At 42.9% G+C, this 20,980-nt stretch overlaps 1 protein-coding gene across 1 annotated transcript in view; it reads right to left on the reverse strand.

Moving 5' to 3' along the window:
• TTN (titin) overlaps positions 1-20,980 on the reverse strand; it is a 274,251-nt gene that overhangs the window by 180,648 nt on the left and 72,623 nt on the right. Inside the window, 40 exon segments of the mRNA XM_046018787.1 lie at positions 285-563; positions 804-1,085; positions 2,404-2,691; positions 2,833-3,120; positions 3,261-3,539; positions 3,643-3,921; positions 4,017-4,295; positions 4,486-4,773; positions 4,876-5,154; positions 5,305-5,586; positions 5,700-5,978; positions 6,238-6,519; positions 7,026-7,313; positions 7,440-7,727; positions 7,841-8,119; positions 8,231-8,509; positions 8,603-8,881; positions 9,044-9,331; positions 9,453-9,731; positions 10,734-11,012; positions 11,135-11,413; positions 12,656-12,937; positions 13,150-13,428; positions 13,673-13,960; positions 14,067-14,345; positions 14,458-14,736; positions 14,858-15,136; positions 15,237-15,518; positions 15,650-15,928; positions 16,055-16,342; positions 16,465-16,743; positions 16,845-17,123; positions 17,237-17,515; positions 17,611-17,892; positions 17,985-18,263; positions 18,381-18,668; positions 18,788-19,066; positions 19,165-19,443; positions 19,889-20,167; positions 20,263-20,544. Of these exon segments, the coding sequence (XP_045874743.1) occupies positions 285-563; positions 804-1,085; positions 2,404-2,691; positions 2,833-3,120; positions 3,261-3,539; positions 3,643-3,921; positions 4,017-4,295; positions 4,486-4,773; positions 4,876-5,154; positions 5,305-5,586; positions 5,700-5,978; positions 6,238-6,519; positions 7,026-7,313; positions 7,440-7,727; positions 7,841-8,119; positions 8,231-8,509; positions 8,603-8,881; positions 9,044-9,331; positions 9,453-9,731; positions 10,734-11,012; positions 11,135-11,413; positions 12,656-12,937; positions 13,150-13,428; positions 13,673-13,960; positions 14,067-14,345; positions 14,458-14,736; positions 14,858-15,136; positions 15,237-15,518; positions 15,650-15,928; positions 16,055-16,342; positions 16,465-16,743; positions 16,845-17,123; positions 17,237-17,515; positions 17,611-17,892; positions 17,985-18,263; positions 18,381-18,668; positions 18,788-19,066; positions 19,165-19,443; positions 19,889-20,167; positions 20,263-20,544 (11,262 nt within the window).

Consider the following 20,980-nt stretch of genomic DNA (forward strand, 5'->3'; position numbering starts at 1 on the left):
AGAGTTTATATTAAGCCAAAAGAGTCAAACATCTTGTCCCTTCCAAGCTTTCTGAGTTCAATGAAACCCATTGGAAAAACCATCTCAAACGATCTTTGGTAGGATTCGGATGTGAGATACACACTAAAAACATCAAAGGATTTGGAAGAGAAAAAAGGGAAAGCAGAAGACACAGCTGGTGATAAAGGACTGGGCAATCACTAGGAAGCAAACACAGCATTAAAATTAGAGGGAAGGAAATTAGAAGGGAAATGGCAGACAGAAAAGACTGAGGCCGTTCTAACCTTTCAGAGTGATAGAACTGACACAAGTGTCACTCCCCACATCATTGGTGGCTTTGCACTGGTACTCCCCCATGTCGGTGGCATCGACATTTAGGATGTGAATACTCGTCAGGTAGTTCTCAGACATGATCTTGTACTTCTTGCCACTTCTAAGTTCTCTCTTATCTTTATGCCAAGAAACTTGAAATGGGGGAGTACCCTGAAGCTCACATTCAAGATGGACATCAGCTCCTTTGAGCGTCTCAATGGGATGAGGCTTTTTGCGGAAAATGGGTGGCTCTACAATTGGAAGGTAATTGAATTAGGAAAGACAGGAAAATCAGGATGTATTCTGTAAGAATAGAGCTTCAAGTAAGAATCAGCTTTCCATTCCAACACAGAGATAGAAAACATCACTTTCAATTTTTGATCCTATCCTTCAAAAATTTGAAGATGCTGCTGGAGAGTCAAACAGGGACCCGAGAGGACAACTAGAGAGGCGTCAACTATAAGAAACATGAAGGAAGCGTAAGAACTGACCTTTAACTTTTAAGGAGGTGCTGCTGCTTGCACTGCCCGCTGCATTGAGGGCCTCACACGTGTAGTCCCCGCTGTCCTCAACGCTGAGGTTGTGCATTTCCAACACCGCCACCGAGTCGAGGAATGACATTCTGAATTTACTGCTTTCTTGAATTTCAGTCTCGTCTTTGTACCATAGAACTTTGATCTCCGGAGACCCTCCTATTTTACATTCATATCTTGTGTAGTCATCCTGCTTCACAATTCTTGAAGGTTCTAGCTTCTTAATGAACCTGGGTGGTTCTATGGGACCAAGAAGGAAAATAACAATATAAGGGATGGAAAAGGCACATATAACTCCAGATGAAGTGAGAAAAGGAATCCTTCGTCAGAGAGGTCTTAAACTCCAGAAAACATATTTATGTGATGCAGTTCAAGGAAGAATAGTTCATAATGAGTCCTTAAGAATGGTTAAGTTGAATCTAAGTCAAAATTTCTTAAAGTGCGTGTATTTCTATAAGCACCCGCATCAAATGTTATTGCAAACAGAAGGAGGAAAATACATTAATCCCTATGGTGTGATTCTCCTCCCAGGAAAAGAATCATATCTTTAGAGCAAGATCAGAGACCAGGGGCTCTATCTGTTGTTGGAAGCACTCTAAAGTTCACAAGGAATAAGAGGGTTTGACTAGTCTCCTGTATGTGAGCCAGGGGAGACGGATCTACTCTGGCTGCAAAGATACCAGATGTGTACCATGAGGAATCAGAATAACAAAACTGGGTGAGATATCTTAATATTTATGCCCATTTCTCTTATAGACCTTACATAGCTATTTCTTCAACCCTCATAATTTCCCTTTGCAGTTGGGGAGAGCAAGGCTTTCTTCATGACTGAAGCAAAAAATTCAAGCTCAGAGAAATAAAAATGATCAAGAGTATGTCATAGAGTAAATGGGCTGCTAAATAAAATTCTATTTTAATTTCAAGATGCCTATAAACCACCACCACAAATACCCTCAAAAATTCTCTAATGGGTTAGATCAGTAGCTCACTGAGTTAAGGACTTAATTTCCGACAATGGCAGCCATGAACTTGGTACAGAATATATGGCTGCCTTTCACCAGGTTGGGTATCGATGTTGTCCCAGCCTTCAGGCTTCCTATACTATTTCAGTGGGGGCTAGTGGAGGAAGAGAGGTGAGCACAAACTGACTCTTCCTGAAGGGCTTGTTTGGGATCTGCTATCCTCTAGAGTGAAAAAAAATCCATTAATTTACAAACTATTGTGCAAAATAAGGCATTTGAGATCACTTCCTTTTTTGTCTTAAGCTGATTTCTTTCAAACTTAGATTTTCTTGCAATTATGTGAAAAACTTTTGTTTGCAATTTCCCTAGTCTCTACCTTTAGCCTTTGAATAATGGACATTCAGTCCATGTTTCATCAGTTTTGTATTTTTTTAATAAAAAATGTTAAAGCTTGGCCCCATTTGGAAGGTCCTAGATCCATTCAATCTAATTACTAGACCAATGTCCTAAACATAACTTTCAAGCACACCCTTCCTCCTTTATTTCAAGATACTGAAAACGTAAAAGAGATGTTGCTACTTGACTGAAACATGTACCTTGTACACCCAGGTGAGCAGAACAAGAGTCTTTTCCAGCAACGTTGCTTGCGTAGCAGGTGTACTGCCCGGCATCACCTTTGCTTACTTTGAGAACTGTCAGAGTGGCAGTATTTTCAACCAAAGTCATCTTGTAGTTGCCTCCAGGGCGAATCTCTCGGTTATCTTTGGCCCAAGTGATTTTGATGGGTGCAGTTCCAGTTACATGACATTTAAAAGAACCACTTTCTCCAAGAGCAAGGTCTACCGATACAGGCTTTAGATCAAAGAAAGGAGGCACTTCATGCTCTGAAAAGGACGAAGACCAACATGGTGACTTCAGTTTTCATGCTCCCAGCCATGGAGCAGAAACTAAGTGGCACCAGTCTTACAGTGGCTCACATCAGTGAAGCTTTCATAATGAAGAGGGTAATGTGATGAGATACTCACCTGAGAGAATGAGCTTGGCACTGGATGAAGCAGTTCCAAGAGGATTAGAAGCTGAACAATTGTACTGACCAACGTGGCTCTGGTCAGTTTGCAAAATCTGAAGGGTTGCTACGTTATGAACAAAAGATGTCTGCAAATTAGAATCATCTTTCAAAAGCACCCCATCCTTGTACCAAGACACCTGAAGAGGTTCTGAGCCATTGATGCGACATTCAAACGCAACTGGGAAACCAAGAGTCTCATGAACATCCTTCAGTTTTCTTGCAAAGGAAGGTGGAAGTTTGCGCTCTGTAAAGAAGTTACAGATAATCCTTATTTACAAGAGAGACAACATCCACGACATACTTCAAGCCATTACAATTTTGATGTTTTTAAGAAAATGGTGCCGTTAGCACACGGCAAGACTTGTTGAATGAAACCATCATCACCTTTGATCACAAGCACGGCAGAGGAAGCGACGGCCCCCACGCTGTTTTCTGCCTTGCATGTATACTCTCCCACGTCACTGTGGTCCACTTTGTTGATTATTAAAGAGGCAATGTTATTTTTAAATTGCATTTTATATGCAGGAGCTGATCGTAGCTTTGTGTGTTCTTTGTACCAAGAAATTCTAATTTCTGGAGTTCCATCCACTTTACATTGTAAAGTCGTGGGTTCTCCGATGGCTGCTTCTATGTGTTGCAGAGGTTCAATGAAATAGGGTGGTTCTAGGGTACGAAGGATGATAACCAATCAATCATGCGAACTTGAAGAGGAGATTTTAAAATAAGGAAAAGACAGCAACAAAAAGAGGTAACCTGTTAAACACACCTAAGACAGACACCAGAGCTTCACAGATGTCTTGACCAGCCTCGTTCTCTATCAGACAACTGTACTGCGCATAGTCCTCTATAGTGCTCTCCGTAATTTCCAGGATTGTCGATTTCTCTGTCATGGTAATACTGCAGTTCTGAGACTGTGAGAGAGGGAACTCATTCTTCATCCAGCTCACTGAGATGGGAGGTGTGCCAGTAAACGTGGCCTCCAGAACAACGGGGCTGCCTGTCTCCACGCTGAAGTCAGCCAACCTTTTCACGAAGGTGGCCGGTTCTGTATGGAGGAAACATGAAGGTGAAATTTGCATCTTCAAATGAAGACTTGGAAAGGAATTTTAAGAGACACATGAGGGGGAGAACAGAGCAAACCTTTCACAAACAGATGCGCGGTACAGGAGGCGCTGCCTGCATCATTGGTCACGAGGCAAGAGTAGTCTCCACTCTGTGAGGGCTCCACCTCCAACAGCTCCAGTTCTGTCACAGAATCTTCCAGAGAGATGGTGCACGACTCCCCTGACACCAGTTCCCTGCTGCCCTTAAACCACTTCACCTTGAATGGAGGGGTGCCTCTAATGACGCTGGTGAAGATGAGGCTCGTTCCAGGTAAGACTTCCACAGAGTCGGGGATTTGTTCGAAAGAGGGTGGCTCTGGATAGCCCAGGGGAGGAAGAGATCAAGAGAAAGAAAGAAATCCAGGTGAGATGAGTTTTGCTCCTTGCGGAAAAGGGAGCTAAGACTGCAAATGAAGACAAGATATAAAGAAATTCCACACGAGGCGGGTGCCACGTCACGTGGCCAAGATAGGAGGATGGCCATGTCCTGACCCTCGCACACTGACCTTGCACGGTCAGCACGGCCGAGCATTCGTCAGAACCGGCCACGTTGGCAGCCACACACGTGTATATGCCTGTGTCCGAGGGCTCCAGTAAGCGCAGATTCAATGTACAGACATTTTCCAAAAAGCTGGACTGGCATTTAGGGCCGCTAATGAGCTCATTTCCGTCCTGAAACCAGCCAACTGAAATCGGAGCTGAGCCGGAGACTCGGCACTCCAGAACCGCCGAGGCCCCCAAGATGGCATTCGTGTCCTTGAGCTTGCGGATGAAGGAAGGAGGCACGACTCGATCTGTGTGGAGAAGGGTAGTTTTGAAAGAGAAACTTCCTTTTTCTCCCCCACCTCCCACCCCAGAGAAAAATGATAGAATCCTAAAGACCTCATACCACTCACCCGACACATGGACGGAGACAGAGCACGTGCTTTTACCAACACTGTTTTTCACTTCAAAGCTATATAACCCCTTGTCGCTCATTTCTGCACAAGGGATTTTAACCGAAGCCACTCTGTTGATGAACGTAATGTGATGTCTGCTGTCTGCAGATAACTCTCTGCCATCTTTGAACCACTTGATGGAAAGTTCTGGTGTTCCAGCCACTACACACTCTAATGCAAAAGGATTTCCTGTAGTGACAGTCATGGGTTCTGGTTTCTCTACAATTCTGGCTGGTTCTAAAAGAAGAAGTATAATGCATTGAAAATAAAGTCACCTTCCAAACTGAGAGTGTAATCAATATATAATGGGGTAAGAATAATATTTGCAGACAATGATCATGGGCCAATCAATTTGATGTTTTTTTCAGGTTGTACTTTGTTACTAACCTACTACAGTCAAGACCGCTGAACATTCTCTCATCCCGGCATCATTTTTGATCTGGCACACGTATTTTCCAGAATCAGATGCTTCAGGACTCCCAAGTTGGAGGGTGGCGATGTTATCGGTGAATGAAATCCTGGTGTTTTCACTCTCTCTGATGACATCACCTTTATCTTTCAGCCAGACAACAGAAATGGGCTGGAAGCCTTCCACTACCGCCCGTAACTCAACAGCATCTCCAATAAGGGTTGAGGTGTCGATTAGCTTTTTCACAAATCGTGGGGGTTCTAATGAAAGAAATTTGTGGTTAGAGAGAAAAAGAATCACAGCCACATAAGTTATTAGTTAAGCAAGAAAAGATGAAAGGAAGAGACATACTTTTGTGCCCACGTATACAAACCTTTGAACTTGACAGTGCAAACACACGTGTCGCTTCCCACCTCATTAGTAGCTTTGCAGTGATATTCTCCTACGTCGGGGGCTTCCAGATTAAGGATGTGAAGACTCGTATCAAAATTTTTTGAAGTGATTTTAAATTTCTTGCTGCTCCGAACTTGCTTTCGATCTTTAACCCACACCACTTCAAACGGGGGGGTTCCCGAAATTTCACATTGTAAGATAACATCAGAACCTTTAAGAGCTCCTACTGGAGAAGGCTTCTGGGTGAAAACAGGAGGTGCTACCAGAAAAAAAAGAAGATGAATGATGAGAACATCTCTTTACTAAAAAGGAAAAATAATATTCTAGAATCCAGAATCATTAAGAATGATCGGTGTGACCACAGGATGGTATACTAACACAAGAAATAACAATCCACAAAAACTAGTTTAAGAATTGCAAGCAAATCCCCCAGAGAGAACCTTTTTATTTTGGAGCTCATGATATCGCTGAGAAAGAATCTGATCCGAGAAGAAAGGAAGGAGCTTAGTGTGTCTAACCTTTCACGGTCAGGGCTGTGCTGCAGCTGGCCTCACCAACACCATTATGAGCTTCACAGATATAGTCCCCGCTGTCCTCAGCGCTGCCTTCATTGATGGTAAGCAGTGCCACAGAATTAATGAATGACATATTGTACTTCCAACTTTCGTGAAGTTCACTGTCATTTCGGAACCAGACAACTTTGATTTCTGGGGAACCACTTATTTTGCATTCCAGTTGGATGGATTCTCCCTGCTTTGCAACTTTTGAAGCTTCTAGTTTCTTAACAAACTTGGGAGGTTCTAGCAAATCAAAGGAAAAAAACAGCTTGTGTTTGTAGTTGAAGATCCCATAAATATATATTTAAACTGGTTTATTAAGAATATACTTCCTGGTAATTTTATGGTAAATGTTATGTTTTCTATTAAATAAGCTTTGAATAGAGAATTTAATTGTTGTTTATTTTTGTAAGCTAAAACATGTAAGTTAATGTATTACAGAGGTATTGATCAAAATTTAGTAATGATAAATCAGAACTCCATATAACAGAAAAAATATGAGGATAGTAGAAACAATATTTAACAAATTTCAACTTGACAACACTATCTGATAGGATCATACTTAAAGTTAACACTACTTTAGAGAACAATATAGAGACAAACAGAATTTTGATTAATGTTTTCAATACTAATATACGAATTCTAACATGACTCAGTTAGTTTATCCCAAACACTTAAAAACTAACGGTACTTTTAGAAGACACAGATGTGGGAAAGAACAGATATTGGTAGATGCCTCGTAATGATACCTTTTACACTGAGTTGAGCTGAGCACATGTCTTTGCCAACATCATTGGTTGCTTGGCAAGTATATTGACCAGAGTCTCCTTTGCCTACTTTAAGAATCCTCAGATGGGGAGTATTTCCCACACAGGTGATAGTATAATTTCCTCCAGGACGTATCTCTTTGTTATCTTTTGACCAAGTGATTCGCATTGGTTGAGCACCAGTAACATGACACTCAAAGTCAGCACTTTCCCCAGCAATGACATCTATAGATACAGGCTTGATGTCAAAGAAAGGAGATTTCTTGGGTTCTGGAAAATGAAAAGAGAAGGCAATGTGTGTTTTGTTTTTCTTTTCCCATTGGCCATTTCCACTCTGGCAACAAATAAGAAGTCATGGTTTGGTTTGCAAAGGGAAAGATTAACATGGGAACAAACCTCTTGCTGTCAGTCTAGCACTAGAAGATGCTGTTCCGAGTGGGTTAGAAGCTGAGCAGGAGTACTGTCCAGAGTGACTCAAGTCAGTTTGCAAAATTTTTAAGGTTGCCACATTATCTACAAATGATGTCTGCAGATTCTCGTCATCTCGTAAAAGTACCCCATCTCTATACCAACACACTTGGATGGGTGCAGAGCCATTTAATCGACAAGTGAGTGTAACCGGCAACCCAACAGTCTGTTCAATGTCTTTCAGTTGTCTTGCAAAGGAAGGTGGGAGTTGGCGCTCTGTAGGAAGACAAGCGACACTTGAGCCATCAGTAGCTTGAATAAAAATTTCTCCATAAAGATAAAAGAATTAAGATGAAAAAATTTCTTAATTTCTAAATTCATGTCATCACCTTGAATTCTGAAGACAGTCTTAGAAGAGGCAGTTCCTATACTATTCTCTGCTTTACATGTGTACTCTCCACTGTCATTAATATTCACTTTATTAAAAACCAGTGTGGCCACATTGTTGGTAAAATAGGTCCTGTATTCAGGAGTTGGTCGTAACTTAGTGTCTCCTTTGTACCAAGATACTGTAATTTCTGGGGTCCCAGCCACCTCGCATTGTAAAGAAACTGAATCTCCAACGGATGCCTCCAGAGGTTCTAGCTCCGTAACAAAATACGGTGGTTCTAAAGAAGAAAGGATCACAGTCAGCAACTGGAATTGAAGAACACCAAACAAAGCATGCTTTGTGCTACATAAATGCCAATCATTGACGAGGGAAGAGTAAGACAACACACCTAATGTAGATACCAGAGCTTGGCAAACATCCCTCCCTGCCTCATTTTCAATTTCGCAGGAGTACTGTCCTGTATCCCTTTTTGTGCTATTCAGAATTTCTAGGATGCAGGTTTTCTCTGTTGTGACTATGCTGCATCTCTCAGATGGAGTTATGTTAAAACTGTCCTTCTTCCAGGTCACTGAAATCGGAAGCGTCCCAGTGTAGGTGCCCTCCAGAATTATGGACTTCCCTGGTTCCACGGAGTGATCGCTTAATTTCTTCACGAAGGTAGCTGGTTCTGGTGAGTGAGAAAGCACAGCAATTAAACACAGGAAGAGTGCAAAGATGCCCGTGTAGAGAAAATAGAAAGGGCAAGTGCAATTGAGCAGACCTTTCACAAAGAGATGTGTCGTGCAGGACGTTTGGCCTGCACTGTTAGAAACCACACAGGTGTATTCCCCACTCTGAGAGACGTCAACATTGAATAATTCCAGTTCTGCCACAGTGTCTTCAAAATAGATGTTGCACCGGTCTCCTCTCACGAGTTCTCTGGCACCTCTGAACCAGCCGACCTTGAAGGGAGGGGTCCCTCGGATAACGCTCGTGAAGGTGACATTTTTGCCCGGTAGTGTTTCCAGAGGTTCAGGTTCCTTCACGAAAGAGGGTGGTTCTACAGAGACAGGGAGGACATGGAACAGAACCTGTAAGCTTCTTATTTAGTTCCAAGTTTGAATCAAAAATGAAGAGCCCTTTTGAGTGGGTGTCAAATGGGTGCCTGGATGAGCACCCAAAGGAGAATCTGTAAGAAACGGTTTGCGTAGGGAACACTGACCTTGCACAGCCAAGGCTGCCCGACATTCATCGGAGCCAGCGGTGTTAGCAGCCACGCATGTGTAATTGCCCATGTCCGAGGAGTCCAGGGAATTCAGCTGCAACGTGCAGACGTTATCTGAAAATGTGGTTTGGTACTTTGCTCCGCTGACAATCTTCGTTTTCTCATGAAACCAGGCAACAGAGATGGGTGATGACCCAGCTACTTTGCACTCCAAGATGCAAGAAGTACCCAGCACCCCAACAGTATCTCTCAGTCTCCGCGTGAAAGAGGGAGGGACCATTCGGTCTGTGTGAGGAAAGGCAAGAGATCATCATGATTTGAAAGAGAAGAAGAACCCTAAGAGACTGAAGTGGATAAAGGCATTTGCATAAAGCCTGGGGGGCAGGAGGGATGGAGCGGAACTGACCTGAAACATCAACCACTGCCATGCAGCTGCTTTTTCCCACGTTGTTTTGAACCTGGAAGGTGTATGTGCCTGCGTCTTGGCTTTCAACAGAGAGTATCTTTAAGGAAGAGATTTTGTTGTAGAAGCTAAATTTGTGTTTTTGGCTGCTGGTCAACAGCTTTCCGTCCTTGTACCATTCTACTGAGAGTTCAGGAGTGCCAGCCACCTTACACTCCAGAGTGCACGTTTCTCCCACAGTCACTGTCATTGATCCTGCTTTCTCAACAATGACTGCAGGCTCTGAAATAAAGCATGAGAGCCATCTGTCAAAGTCTGTTACCTTTACCATGCCTCTACTCTCAAATTCCCTGAGACTGTTTCTTCCCATGGTGTGGTTGTATTAGGGCTCTCTCCCTACAGAGAGATGATTCCACAATTATGTGTTATCATGAAATTCGGGGTTAGTATTAAGAAATATTTTTCTGCACTAGTTAACTTCCAAAACAATTCAGTGTATATTAGACAGTATGTACTGATTTGCACTTTACCCTAACGCAAAGGATTCATTTTATTATGAATTACTTGATATTTTTGCTTTATTTTAAGATGCTAAAGCTAGTAGTTTTCAAAGCTATTATCCAAACAGCTGCTAAGTTAAAATGTCCAAAGATGCAAGTGCAAGTCTTTACTATTTAACTTTGATCTTGGGAGTTCTTGCCATATTTTGGAAACAATTTCCTTGTTGCCTATGCTGGCTTCCAGCAGTTTACATCCTAAAACAAAAGTGAGTCATGATTATATTGGCTGATCCATTAAGAAAAGCAGTAGGTAAACATTGAAACAAATGGCTAAGTTTTGTTAGGATCACAGAAACAGGAAAGAGTTTGAAAGATCGATTAGGGGGGGAGAAAAGATCGATGAGGTCCTTTCTCTTAAAGCTTTTTTTTCTTTCTTTCATTTCGTTCGTAAAAAGTTTTATGTATGTACGTATGTATGTATTTGAGAGAGAGAATGAGAGAGAGGTAGAACAGGAGATGGGCAGAGGGAGAGGGAGAAGCAGGTTCCCCACTGAGCAGGGAGCACGATGTGGGGCTCAATCCCAGGACCCTGGGATCATGACCTGAGCTGAAGGCAGATACTTAACTGACTGAACCACACAGATACCCCTCTCCTAAACCTTTCAAACAGGTAAGGATTAATATCCTTCCAGAAGAAATTCAGAATAGGAGGGTCTACCAGTGACTCATCTTGGTGTTTGGCATCACCTTCTATCAGGGGACCATTGTACTATATTGCACCAACCTAACACAGTCAGTGTGGCCATGTTCTCCCTCATTCCACCATCATTCTTGATTTGACAGATATACTTCCCAGCATTAGCTGGTTCTGCTTTTGCAAACTGCAGAGTTGCAACATTGTCTACGAATGTAATTCTGATGTTTTCACTTTCTCGGATCACTTCTTTCTCTTTAAGCCACTGGACAGAAATAGGCGGGGCTCCTTCTATGGATGCTTGTAACTCAGCGGGCTCGCCAGCTACAACAGTGAGGCTGTTCAGTTTGGAGACAAATCTTGGTGGTTCTGAACAAGGAAAGATGGGTGGAGATTGTTGAAAACATTGTCCAGATCATGGAAGACAGAGAGGAAAAAAATAAGTTTTGCACATTCCTGCCATTTCTGCCACGTGCAGGAAACATGCTTACCTTTTAATTTTACAGTACAAATGCAAGTATCACTTCCGACTTCATTCTGTGCCTTGCAGTAGTATTCACCAATGTCTGAAGCTTCAACATTGAGAATGTGAATACTTGCATGGAAATTTTTGGATGCAATCTTGTATTTCTTACTACTTCGGAGCTGCCGCTTGTCTTTGTACCAGATCACCTCAAACGGTGGTGTTCCCGAAAGTTCACACTCAAGACTAACTTCAGTATTTTTAAGGGTTTCTACTACTGGAGGGAAGCTGCTAAAAACAGGAGGCTCTGTGAAAACAAGAATTTCTAATGAATTGGGCTATTTCATTTCACACAATGCTTTTATTTCCCTGTTTTTAAGTTGGAAGAAAGAGTCAAGATACTATAATGGGGAAACAGTGTCCAGAACTATCACTTTAGTGTGGAGGAATAACTGCTTTGGAGAAGCCATTAGTTTTTACAAAATCACTCTGCTTCCTTGGCAAAGAGCCCAGACAAGAACACTAGGTGTCTTTACTGAGGAATTCAATCTTCTATCTGCCTGACCATATGAATTTATCTTGGATGATAAGGACTGATGCAAAAATTGTAAACAAAAACCAAATCCAAGTACATTTAATGAAGATGATTTGCATGAGGTTTAGAATCTTGACTCCAGAGATGAAATGTTTTGTAAAGACTTTATAACCGAGATACATGGAAGCCATTATGACACCTGTGACCTACGTCTTCCACGTCAACAAATGTTATTGAAATAATTGCTTCACACCATGACAAACTTGGGCTTTGGATAAAAAATACTGAAAAATGGCCACAGAAGATATTGGTATCAATTGCACCAAGATATGGTGATATAATTTTTAAAAAATAGGAACCAATTCTTGAGAGAGGAAAAAAATATCTAATTTTCCTGTGTTTTTAAAATGTAGGTATGTATGTATTTTTAAATAGGCTCCACATCCAGAGTGGAGCCTAATGTGGGGCTTGTACTCAAAACCCTGAGATTAAGACTTGAAATTAAGAGTTGGACATTTAACTGACCGAGCTTCCCAGGCACACCTATAATTATCCTGTTTTAAATGTAAGGCTAAAACCTGGGTTGCTTGCCTCTTATATACATGCAGTAAATATTCTTTCTTTGTTATTAATGCTAAAGATTACAGTGAGGATGATGATACATTCATAAGATGATCAAAGACAAAAATAGATTTAAAAATGCCTACTTTTCCTTTCCCTTTTTTTTTTTTTTTTGGTATGTTTATGAAACATTAAATGTAAACTGCTTGGCCAGTGTGTTGAGATGAGCAGAATGAAGACACTGGAGAAACAAGAAAAATATCCCAGAATGACTGGCTATATGTAAGCAAATCTTAAGAAAGAACCAAAAAGTGAAATAGTACTAGTTTGGGGAAATATTCTATGATCTCGAATGGAGCCTAAAATGACAGTAAAAGAATAAAGACCTTTGATACCCCAGGGGAGAAGAAGGTGGGTTTCAGGTAATGAGGAACGGAAGAGAGAGATTTCTACCTTTCACGACAACCTTGGTACTGCAGCTTGTGCTGCCGGCAGGATTCTGAGCCTCACAAATGAAATCTCCACTGTCCTCAGTGCCCAGACTGTTCATCTGTATGACAGCCACTGAGTCAATGAAAGTCATTCTGTATTTGTCACTGGCTTGGAGTTCGTGTTCATTTCTGTACCACACAACTCTGATTTCTGGGGATCCAGTTATCTTGCATTCCAGTCGTGCAGAATCCCCTGCTTTCACTATTTTGGTTGCTTCTAATTTCTTTACAAACTTTGGGGGTTCTAGAGAGTGAAAGAAAGAGGAGATTATGAGGGAACAGATATAAATTACAAATGCTAAATCAGGTGGTATGCGGGAAAGAGGAAAAGACGAACAATCCCTGGCAAATACAGTGTACTGTTAGAGAGAAGTGAACTTTCTAGGTTGGGGAGATACACTGGACAGAAAGGAGACACAGGCCAGACAGAAACATGAAACAGTCAAATGTGCACACCTGTCACAAGCAACATCGTGGTACAAGAGTCGCTACCAACGTCATTGGTAACTTGGCAAGTGTATTGTCCCATCTTGGAAGCATCCACTGAATAGAGATTTAAGAAGGTAGTTGACCCTTCCAAGCCAATGAAACATTTAGGTCCAGAGGCAAGTTCCACATCGTCTTTAAACCACTTAATTTTAAAGGGTGGTGTTCCTTTCAGTACTGCTTTAAATTCTACTGTAGAATCTGGTATGGCTTGCTGACGCTCAGGTTTCACCAGGAAGCTTGGTGGTTCTACAGACGTTAAGAGAAATATACTTAATTAGATTCCTTGTAGTTACACTGTTTTGACGGTCCTATGGACATGTAAGCAGACATTTCTAAAAAGAGTCAACGACTGTATTTTTTGAACTCAATAAATACGGACCTATGGAAAGAGAATTACCAAGACTTTATGGTCTCAAGAGTACAAGGGAAGAGTGCCACATTTAAAAAGCAATCACAAAGAAGAATCAAGAGGGGGAAAAGAAGTTCTAACCTTTAACAGTTAAGATGCCGCTGCAGGCATCATCCCCTGCTACGTTGGAGACCTTGCAGGTGTAATTGGCAGTATCTTCTAATTCCAGGTTATTAACTTCCAGTGACACTGTGTTCTCGTGACAGACGGGTCTGTATTTTGCACTTGTAGATATTTCTTTTCCGTCCTTAAACCACTGAGCACTAATAGGAAGGGAGCCAGAAACCTTGCACTCCATACGAATAGAAGAGCCCAGAACTTTATCCATTTTGGTTAATTTTTTGGTGAAAGATGGAGGGATGTCTTGATCTATCCAATGCAAACAGCAAAACACATCCATTAATATGTTGCCACTTGTTTACAAGGGATAGAGGTAACAGAGATAAGGGAAGCCAACTAGGGCCCAAGTACACACCTAGCACTCTAATGTCAGCATCGCAGCTACTGCTTCCAAAGTCGTTTTCCACCTTGAACGTGTACTGACCACTGTCCTGCTTCATGACTGACTGAATCCTAAAACTGGCCACGTTATTTTCAAAACTCATCGAAAAATATCTACTGGGCACAATTTGTTTTCCATCCTTCAGCCATTTCACTTTGAGTTCTGGTGTCCCGGCCACCACGCACTCCAGAGTCACTGGGTCTTTCTCAGTGACATCCACAGACTTAGCTTTCTCTAGGATTTGAGCAGGCTCTGCAGTAAGAATTAAAGTGCAAATTAATTGCATTGCTAATTCCACTAGAAATAAGGGGTGCTTATGTAACTGTCCCCACCGACTAAGTCCTCAAGATAACAGCTCACAGACCTTGTACTAAAAGGAACGCATAACACCTCTCAACGCCTGACTCATTCTTGGCTTGACACGTGTATCTCCCACTGTGTCCGTTGTCCACAGCTCTGATCTGAAGCGTGGCCACGTTGTTCACAAATGAAATATGAGCATTATCATCTTCATCAAGAATGTGATCATCCTTGAGCCAGGTTATAGAAATGGGAGGAGAGCCCGCCACTGTACTTTGAAAGGTGGCAGAGCTCTTCAAAACAGTAGTGACATTTTCTATCTTCTTAATGAATGATGGGGGTTCTGTGATGCAGTAAGATAGTGGGGAAAAGAAAAGGCATAGTTGAGCTTCTCCTCATGATCAGAAAATGAAAGAGCATTACCGAATTTTTCGGGTAGCCTTCTTTGCGGGTGTACCACTGACCTTTCAGGGAGACTCGTGTCATGCTGGCGCAGCTGCCACCTTCATTGGATACAACGCACTGGTATTCACCAGTGTCTGATGGGTCACACCTGGTTATGTGGAGGTTGAACACCGAAACCCTGTCAGTGAGGGTATATTTTTTGCTGCTTCGGATTTCCCTGTTATTCTTCAGCCAAGTGACCTCAAATGGGGGTGTCCCCGTCACTTCACACTCCAGCTGCACATCACTATCTTTCACAACCTCCACGGGCCTCAGTTCTCTGATAAAGGTTGGAGGTTCTAAAGATTCAAAAGGAAGACAGAGACGAGCTTACTCGAGGGAAGACCGGGAGCCTGGCCAGCAGCACAGCCAAAGGGGAAAACGGACCCAGGAACGCACCTTTCACTTTTAATTCAATGCTGCAGCTTGCTGTGCCCGCATCATTACGAGCCTCGCAGACGTAAGTCCCGCTGTTTTCTACCCTGGCACCAGAGATTTGGAAAGTGGCTAAACCGTCAATGAAGGAAATGCCATGTTTCTGAACGGCTGTTATTTCGTTCCCATCCAGATACCAAGAAACTCTGATTTCAGGAGTGCCCGTTATTTGGCATTCAAATGTTGTCGACTGTCCATTTCTCAGCACTAATACGGGGCTGGGCTTCTTAATGAATTGAGGAGGTTCTAAAGACGGGGAAGAAAGTGTCATGTGAACATTTATTAAAACAAAGGCTGGAATCACTTTCTTCAGCCTCTTCCCTCTCCCCAAGAAAATGCAGACAAGCAAGCAAGAGAGAAGTATATAGAGACCAAACCTTTTACAAAGAGCGTGGCTTTACTAGTTACAGTGCCAACATCATTGCTTAGTTGGCAAATGTAGGTCCCAGAATCGGCAGATTTGGCTGAAAAGAGCTCCAGGATGGTGGAGGTGTCATCCTTCCAAATGGAGCGCACTGCTCCCGAGTGCAACTCTTTGTTGTCTTTAAACCACTTTATGGTCATGGGTGCAGAGCCGCCCACAAGAGCCTTGAGCTGAACCCTTGTGTTGGGACTGATGTCCTGGGACTGTGGCTTTTCCACGAAGTAAGGGGGTTCTGGGATGAAAGACAAAGAAGCAAAAGGAGAAAGGAAGGTTTACTTGGGAATGGGGCACTAAGGGTGAGAATTAAGAAACGACATAGCAGACCCGTCCTTGATAAAGGGAGATAAGAAATGCCAACCTTTGACCGTGAGATGGCCACTGCACTGGTTGTGACCTGCCTTGTTGGTGGCCGAACAAGTGTACGTCCCACTGTCTGTACCTTCCAGCTGACTGATTTCCAAGAAGGCAGTGTTGTCATGAAAAGAGAATTTGTATTTCTCACTAGCTGTTATTTCTTGGTCATCTTTGAACCACTGGATGCTGATGGGATGTGAGCCAGCCACTATACATTCTAAGTCAATAAAAGACCCTTTAATGCTATTCATTTTCTTCAGCTTTTTGGTGAATGAGGGAGGTATGATAAGATCTATGCAATGAAAAAGCAAGAAACCAAAGGAAAAAAAAAAAGTTAGGTCGAGGCAGCAATTTGTGTTTTCTATAAAACTGCAGGAGATGAGGAGCAGGGACATGTTCAGTTTCGATACTAACCTAATACATTAATGCTAGCCTTGCAGCTGCTTCTCCCAACATCATTCTGGACCTCAAAGGTATATTCTCCACTATCTCTCTTTTCTGTAGAAATAATCTTCAGTATAGAGACCGTGTCAGTGACACTGATTTTGTATTTTTGGCCCAGGGTCAGTTCTTGGCCATCTTTAAACCATCTGGCTGTAAGCTCCTTAGTCCCTGAAAATTTAACCTGCAAAGTGGCTGGGTCCCCTTGGGTGACATCTATAGACACAGCCTCCTCGGTGATCGTTGCAGGTTCTGTAGAAAACAAAGGGACAGGTGTGGATTGTGAGTGGCTCCGCTGAAAGGCTCACATTGGCCTTATTTCCTAAAACCCGTAGAAAACCTTCTGCACCGACCTTTCACTGAAAGCAATGCAGAACATCTTTGTATTCCTGCATCGTTTTTGGCCTGACAGACATATTTCCCATCATGCTTGACTTCGATGCCACTGAGGTACAGACTAGCCACATTGTTCTCAAAGGTCATTCTTATGTTATCGTCCTCGGTGATTTCATCATTGTCCTTTAACCAAGTCACGGTGATTGGCAAGGAGCCCTTCAGGGTGGCCTGGAAGGCAGCGGTGCCTCCCCGAAGGGAGCTGGTGCTCTCGATCTTCTTGACGAAGGTTGGGGGTTCTAATAGGAGAATAATTCTCAATCAGTGTCAGCTTAGAGCAAAAGTGGATTTTTGACGGCACAAAGAGTTCATTCTACGGGAGGGCCAGTGCACGGTTGGAAGCGACACTAACCTCTGAGAGTCACCCGGGCAGTGCAAGTGCTGCTCCCCACCTCGTTGGTCACCCGGCACTGGTATTCCCCAGCATCCGCGGTGACAAACTTGAGGACCTGCAGGCTCACCAGCTGGTCCTGAATGAAGGTTTTATACTTCCTGCCACTTCTCAGCGTCGTGTTGTCCTTGAACCAAGTAATCTCAAAGGGAGGTGTGCCTGCCACCTCGGCCAGCAATATGACATCGTATTCCTTCAACACTTCAATGGGCTTAAACTCTTTGGTAAAGTAAGGTGACTCTATAGCGGGAAAGGAATTACTTGGAGTTAATGCGGGGGGAATCTGGGCTGGGGGCCACCACCGCGGTAACACAAGAACCAGTGTGAACACAAACCTTTGACTATTAAAATGCTACCGCAGTGGTCACTGCCAGCTTCATTTTGAGCCTCACACATGTACTCGCCACTGTCTTCAATGGCAACATCTGTAAGTCTTAGAACTGCAGTGGACTCCACAAAAGACATTTTGTGTTTGCTGCTCTCCTTAATTTCTCTATCATTTGCAAACCATGTTATTTTAATTGGAGGGGTGCCAGTTACTTTGCAGGCCAGCTGGGTGGTGTCTCCCTTCTTTAACAGCTGTGATGCCTCTAACCTCTCAACAAACCTGGCGGGTTCTGCAGAAGGAAGGAAGTTATTTAGAAACATGGGGAAGAAGAAAGAACGCATAAAGAAGGTAGCACAAAGACGTCAAGAAAACCACGCAAACCTTTTACAAATAAGTTTGCACTGCACTCCACGCTTCCGGCGATGTTGCTGACTTGACAGGTGTACATGCCCGAGTCAGAGGTTTTTACTGCATAGAGTTCCAGAGAACTTTCTAAAGCTTCTTTGGTGATATAGCAGCTTCCACCAGAGACGAGCTCTTTGCCACCCTTAAACCATCTGACTGTGAGAGGGGTGGACCCCTGGAAGGTGCTCTTCAGGCAGACTGCTGAGCCGGGCAGAACATCCTTTGATGCAGGCTTAGTTACAAAACTGGGTGGTTCTAAGGAGGGGGTGTAATAAGAGAGAATTTCTAAGAGTTAAGAGGCATGATTTAAGGGAAGAAGGCTTAATTTGAACATCGTCTATATTAGAATGAAATGCAAAGTCTCCAGCCAACCTTGCACAATCAGGGCTCCACTGCTGTCTTTGCTTCCCACAGAATTCGTGGCGCGACAAGTGAAATTGCCCGCGTCATTCATGTCTACTCTGCTTATCTCCAAGGAGGCTGTGCCTTCCACAAAGGCTATTCTGTATTTGTCAGAAGAAGCTATCTCTCTACCATCCTTGAACCAGGACACCCTCATGGGGAGAGAGCCAGCGATTCTGCAGTCCAGCCTGCATGTACTGTTAACAACACTGCCCACATTGCGCAGGGGTTTGGTAAAAAACGGAGCGATGTCGCGATCTGTTTGTGGCACAAGAAGAGAAGAAAGGTAAGCATGGGAAAGCGCTCGGTGATTTGACGCGTGCGCACTGGCTGGGTTACAGAGGAGTGTGTAAGCATCAGTTTCCAAAGGTACTAACCTAACACAGTGAACGTTGTTTCGCAGGAGCTGCTGCCCACCTCATTGGAAATCTCAAATGTGTACTGGCCGCTGTCGTGCAGTTCGGCTGAATAAAATTTGAGTTGGGCAACGTTGTTTTTAAAACTTATTCGGTACTTTTTGCTAGCAACCAAAGGTCTTCCATCTTTGTACCATTTGGGCTTGAGTTCTGGGGTGCCTGTGACTGTGTACTCCAGTGTGGCTGGGTCTCCGGCTGTCACCTGGACCAGCTCTGCTCTCTCGACAATTTTGGCAGGTTCTACAATAGTATTAAATAGTTAGCATGACCAAGTGTGCATTAGGATTCCACTTCAAATGGAAATAGCGATTCTAAGTTACAAATGTTCCTGCACGCACCTTTGACTGTTAATTCCCCAATAGACGTTTGGCTCCCGGCTTCATTTTCAGCCAGGCACGTGTACTTGTCACCAAAACTAATCTGAACATCAGGGATGATCAAGACTGCAACACCGTTAGAAAAGCTCATTTTGATCTTTCCGTCTTCTTTAATGATCTCTTGTCCTTTAAACCAAGTGACCGAGATGGGTTCTGACCCTCTCACGGCAGCTTGTAAGGTAACAGTCTGACCTGCTAGTGCAGTAAAATCATCTACTTTCTTTACAAAGGTTGGCGGCTCTAGTTAAAGAAAGAGAACAAAGCTTGTCAACTCCCAAGCACTATCGACACCATATACCTTTATTTCACTTAGGTTACATTTCTCCCATCCAATACCGCCCTTCCGTAGTGTCGGTTCATGAGAAGAATACATTAAAATTTAAGAACAGTTACACCTCCATCCGAGAGAAAGAAGCACAGCTACGGTTATCAGCGGACAACGCAGTCATAAAAGATGATTATGAAACCCACTTTTGTTACTGGAGATTAAATATTTACAGTCATCTCAGAATAAAGACTGGATGAAGGTCACCGACTTTGTCCCCAAGATCCCAGGTTAAAGCAAAAGTGAAATATACTGTCACGGAATAGGAGAAGAAGAAAAAGTGCTGGTTCTCCTTCAGTGGGTTAAGGAAGTGATTTCGACAATAGGTTAGTGAGGCACCATTTTGTTCAAGCCACTGACCTTTTAGGAAGTGAGTTGCTCTGCAGCCACATTTCCCAACTTCATTAGCAACAACACATTCGTATTCACCAACGTCCGCACTATTGAAAGAAAAGATCTCCAGAGACACCAGAGACTTCTGAGACAACAACCTGTACTTTTTACTACTTCGAATTTGCTTCTTGTCTTTGAACCAGCTAATTTCAAATGGTCCTGTGCCTGAGATTTCACACTGAAGAAGGGCATTTGTTCCTCTCACTATATCTGCAGGCTCAAGAGTTTTGATGAAAGATGGAGGCTCTACAAAAGTACGAAAGCATTGTGTAAGTGAGGTGTCCCTAGCAAATAAAGAAAATCTTTTTCTCAGAAAACCCACGGACTCCGAGTCAACCAACCTTTGATAACTATTTCAGAACTGCAAGAGTCACTGCCAACGTCATTCACCGCCTCGCACGAGTAAGTACCACTATCTTCGACTTTGACATCCGTCAGATCTAGCACAGCCTCAGAATTGACAAAAGACATTCGAAGAGTGTTACTCTCACAAACTTCTTTGTTATTTTTAAACCAAGTGACCTGGATCACAGGGGAGCCTTTCAGCCTACAGTGGAGGCGTGCTGATTCACCTGGCAGCATTAAATAAGAGGGATCCACCTTCTTCACGAAGGATGGTGGCTCTACAGGAAGTTAACAAAAAAGAGAAAGGAAAGAGATGTGAAGCATCAACTCCACAAGAGAAAAGGAGACGTATACCACAAGAAGACACAACGCACATCAAATATCTCGATGAGATTTCTGAAAGGGTTGTGGTGCCCCCAATAGTTCTCCAGGGTTCCATGATTTTAAAACCTATCCTGGGCTCTCAGTTAAACAAACAAACAAACAAACAAACACAAAAGCAAGCCAACTCTTGTCGTACGTGAAAAACAAACTCTTTTTCTTACACAAAAAACAACTGCATAAGAGAAGAGAGTTAAGTGTTGCCTAGACACTTGAAGTTCTTAGAAGACATTTTAAGCACGTTTTGTTAATGGCACAGAGTTTTAAAAGAACAGAGTGGCTTCTGAAGAAGACTGAAAATATAAAATCAGACAGTGCCAAGATTTCCCCAAA

The sequence above is a fragment of the Meles meles genome, chromosome 9 (genome assembly GCF_922984935.1).
Source record: "Meles meles chromosome 9, mMelMel3.1 paternal haplotype, whole genome shotgun sequence".
Classification (NCBI taxonomy): domain Eukaryota; kingdom Metazoa; phylum Chordata; class Mammalia; order Carnivora; family Mustelidae; genus Meles; species Meles meles.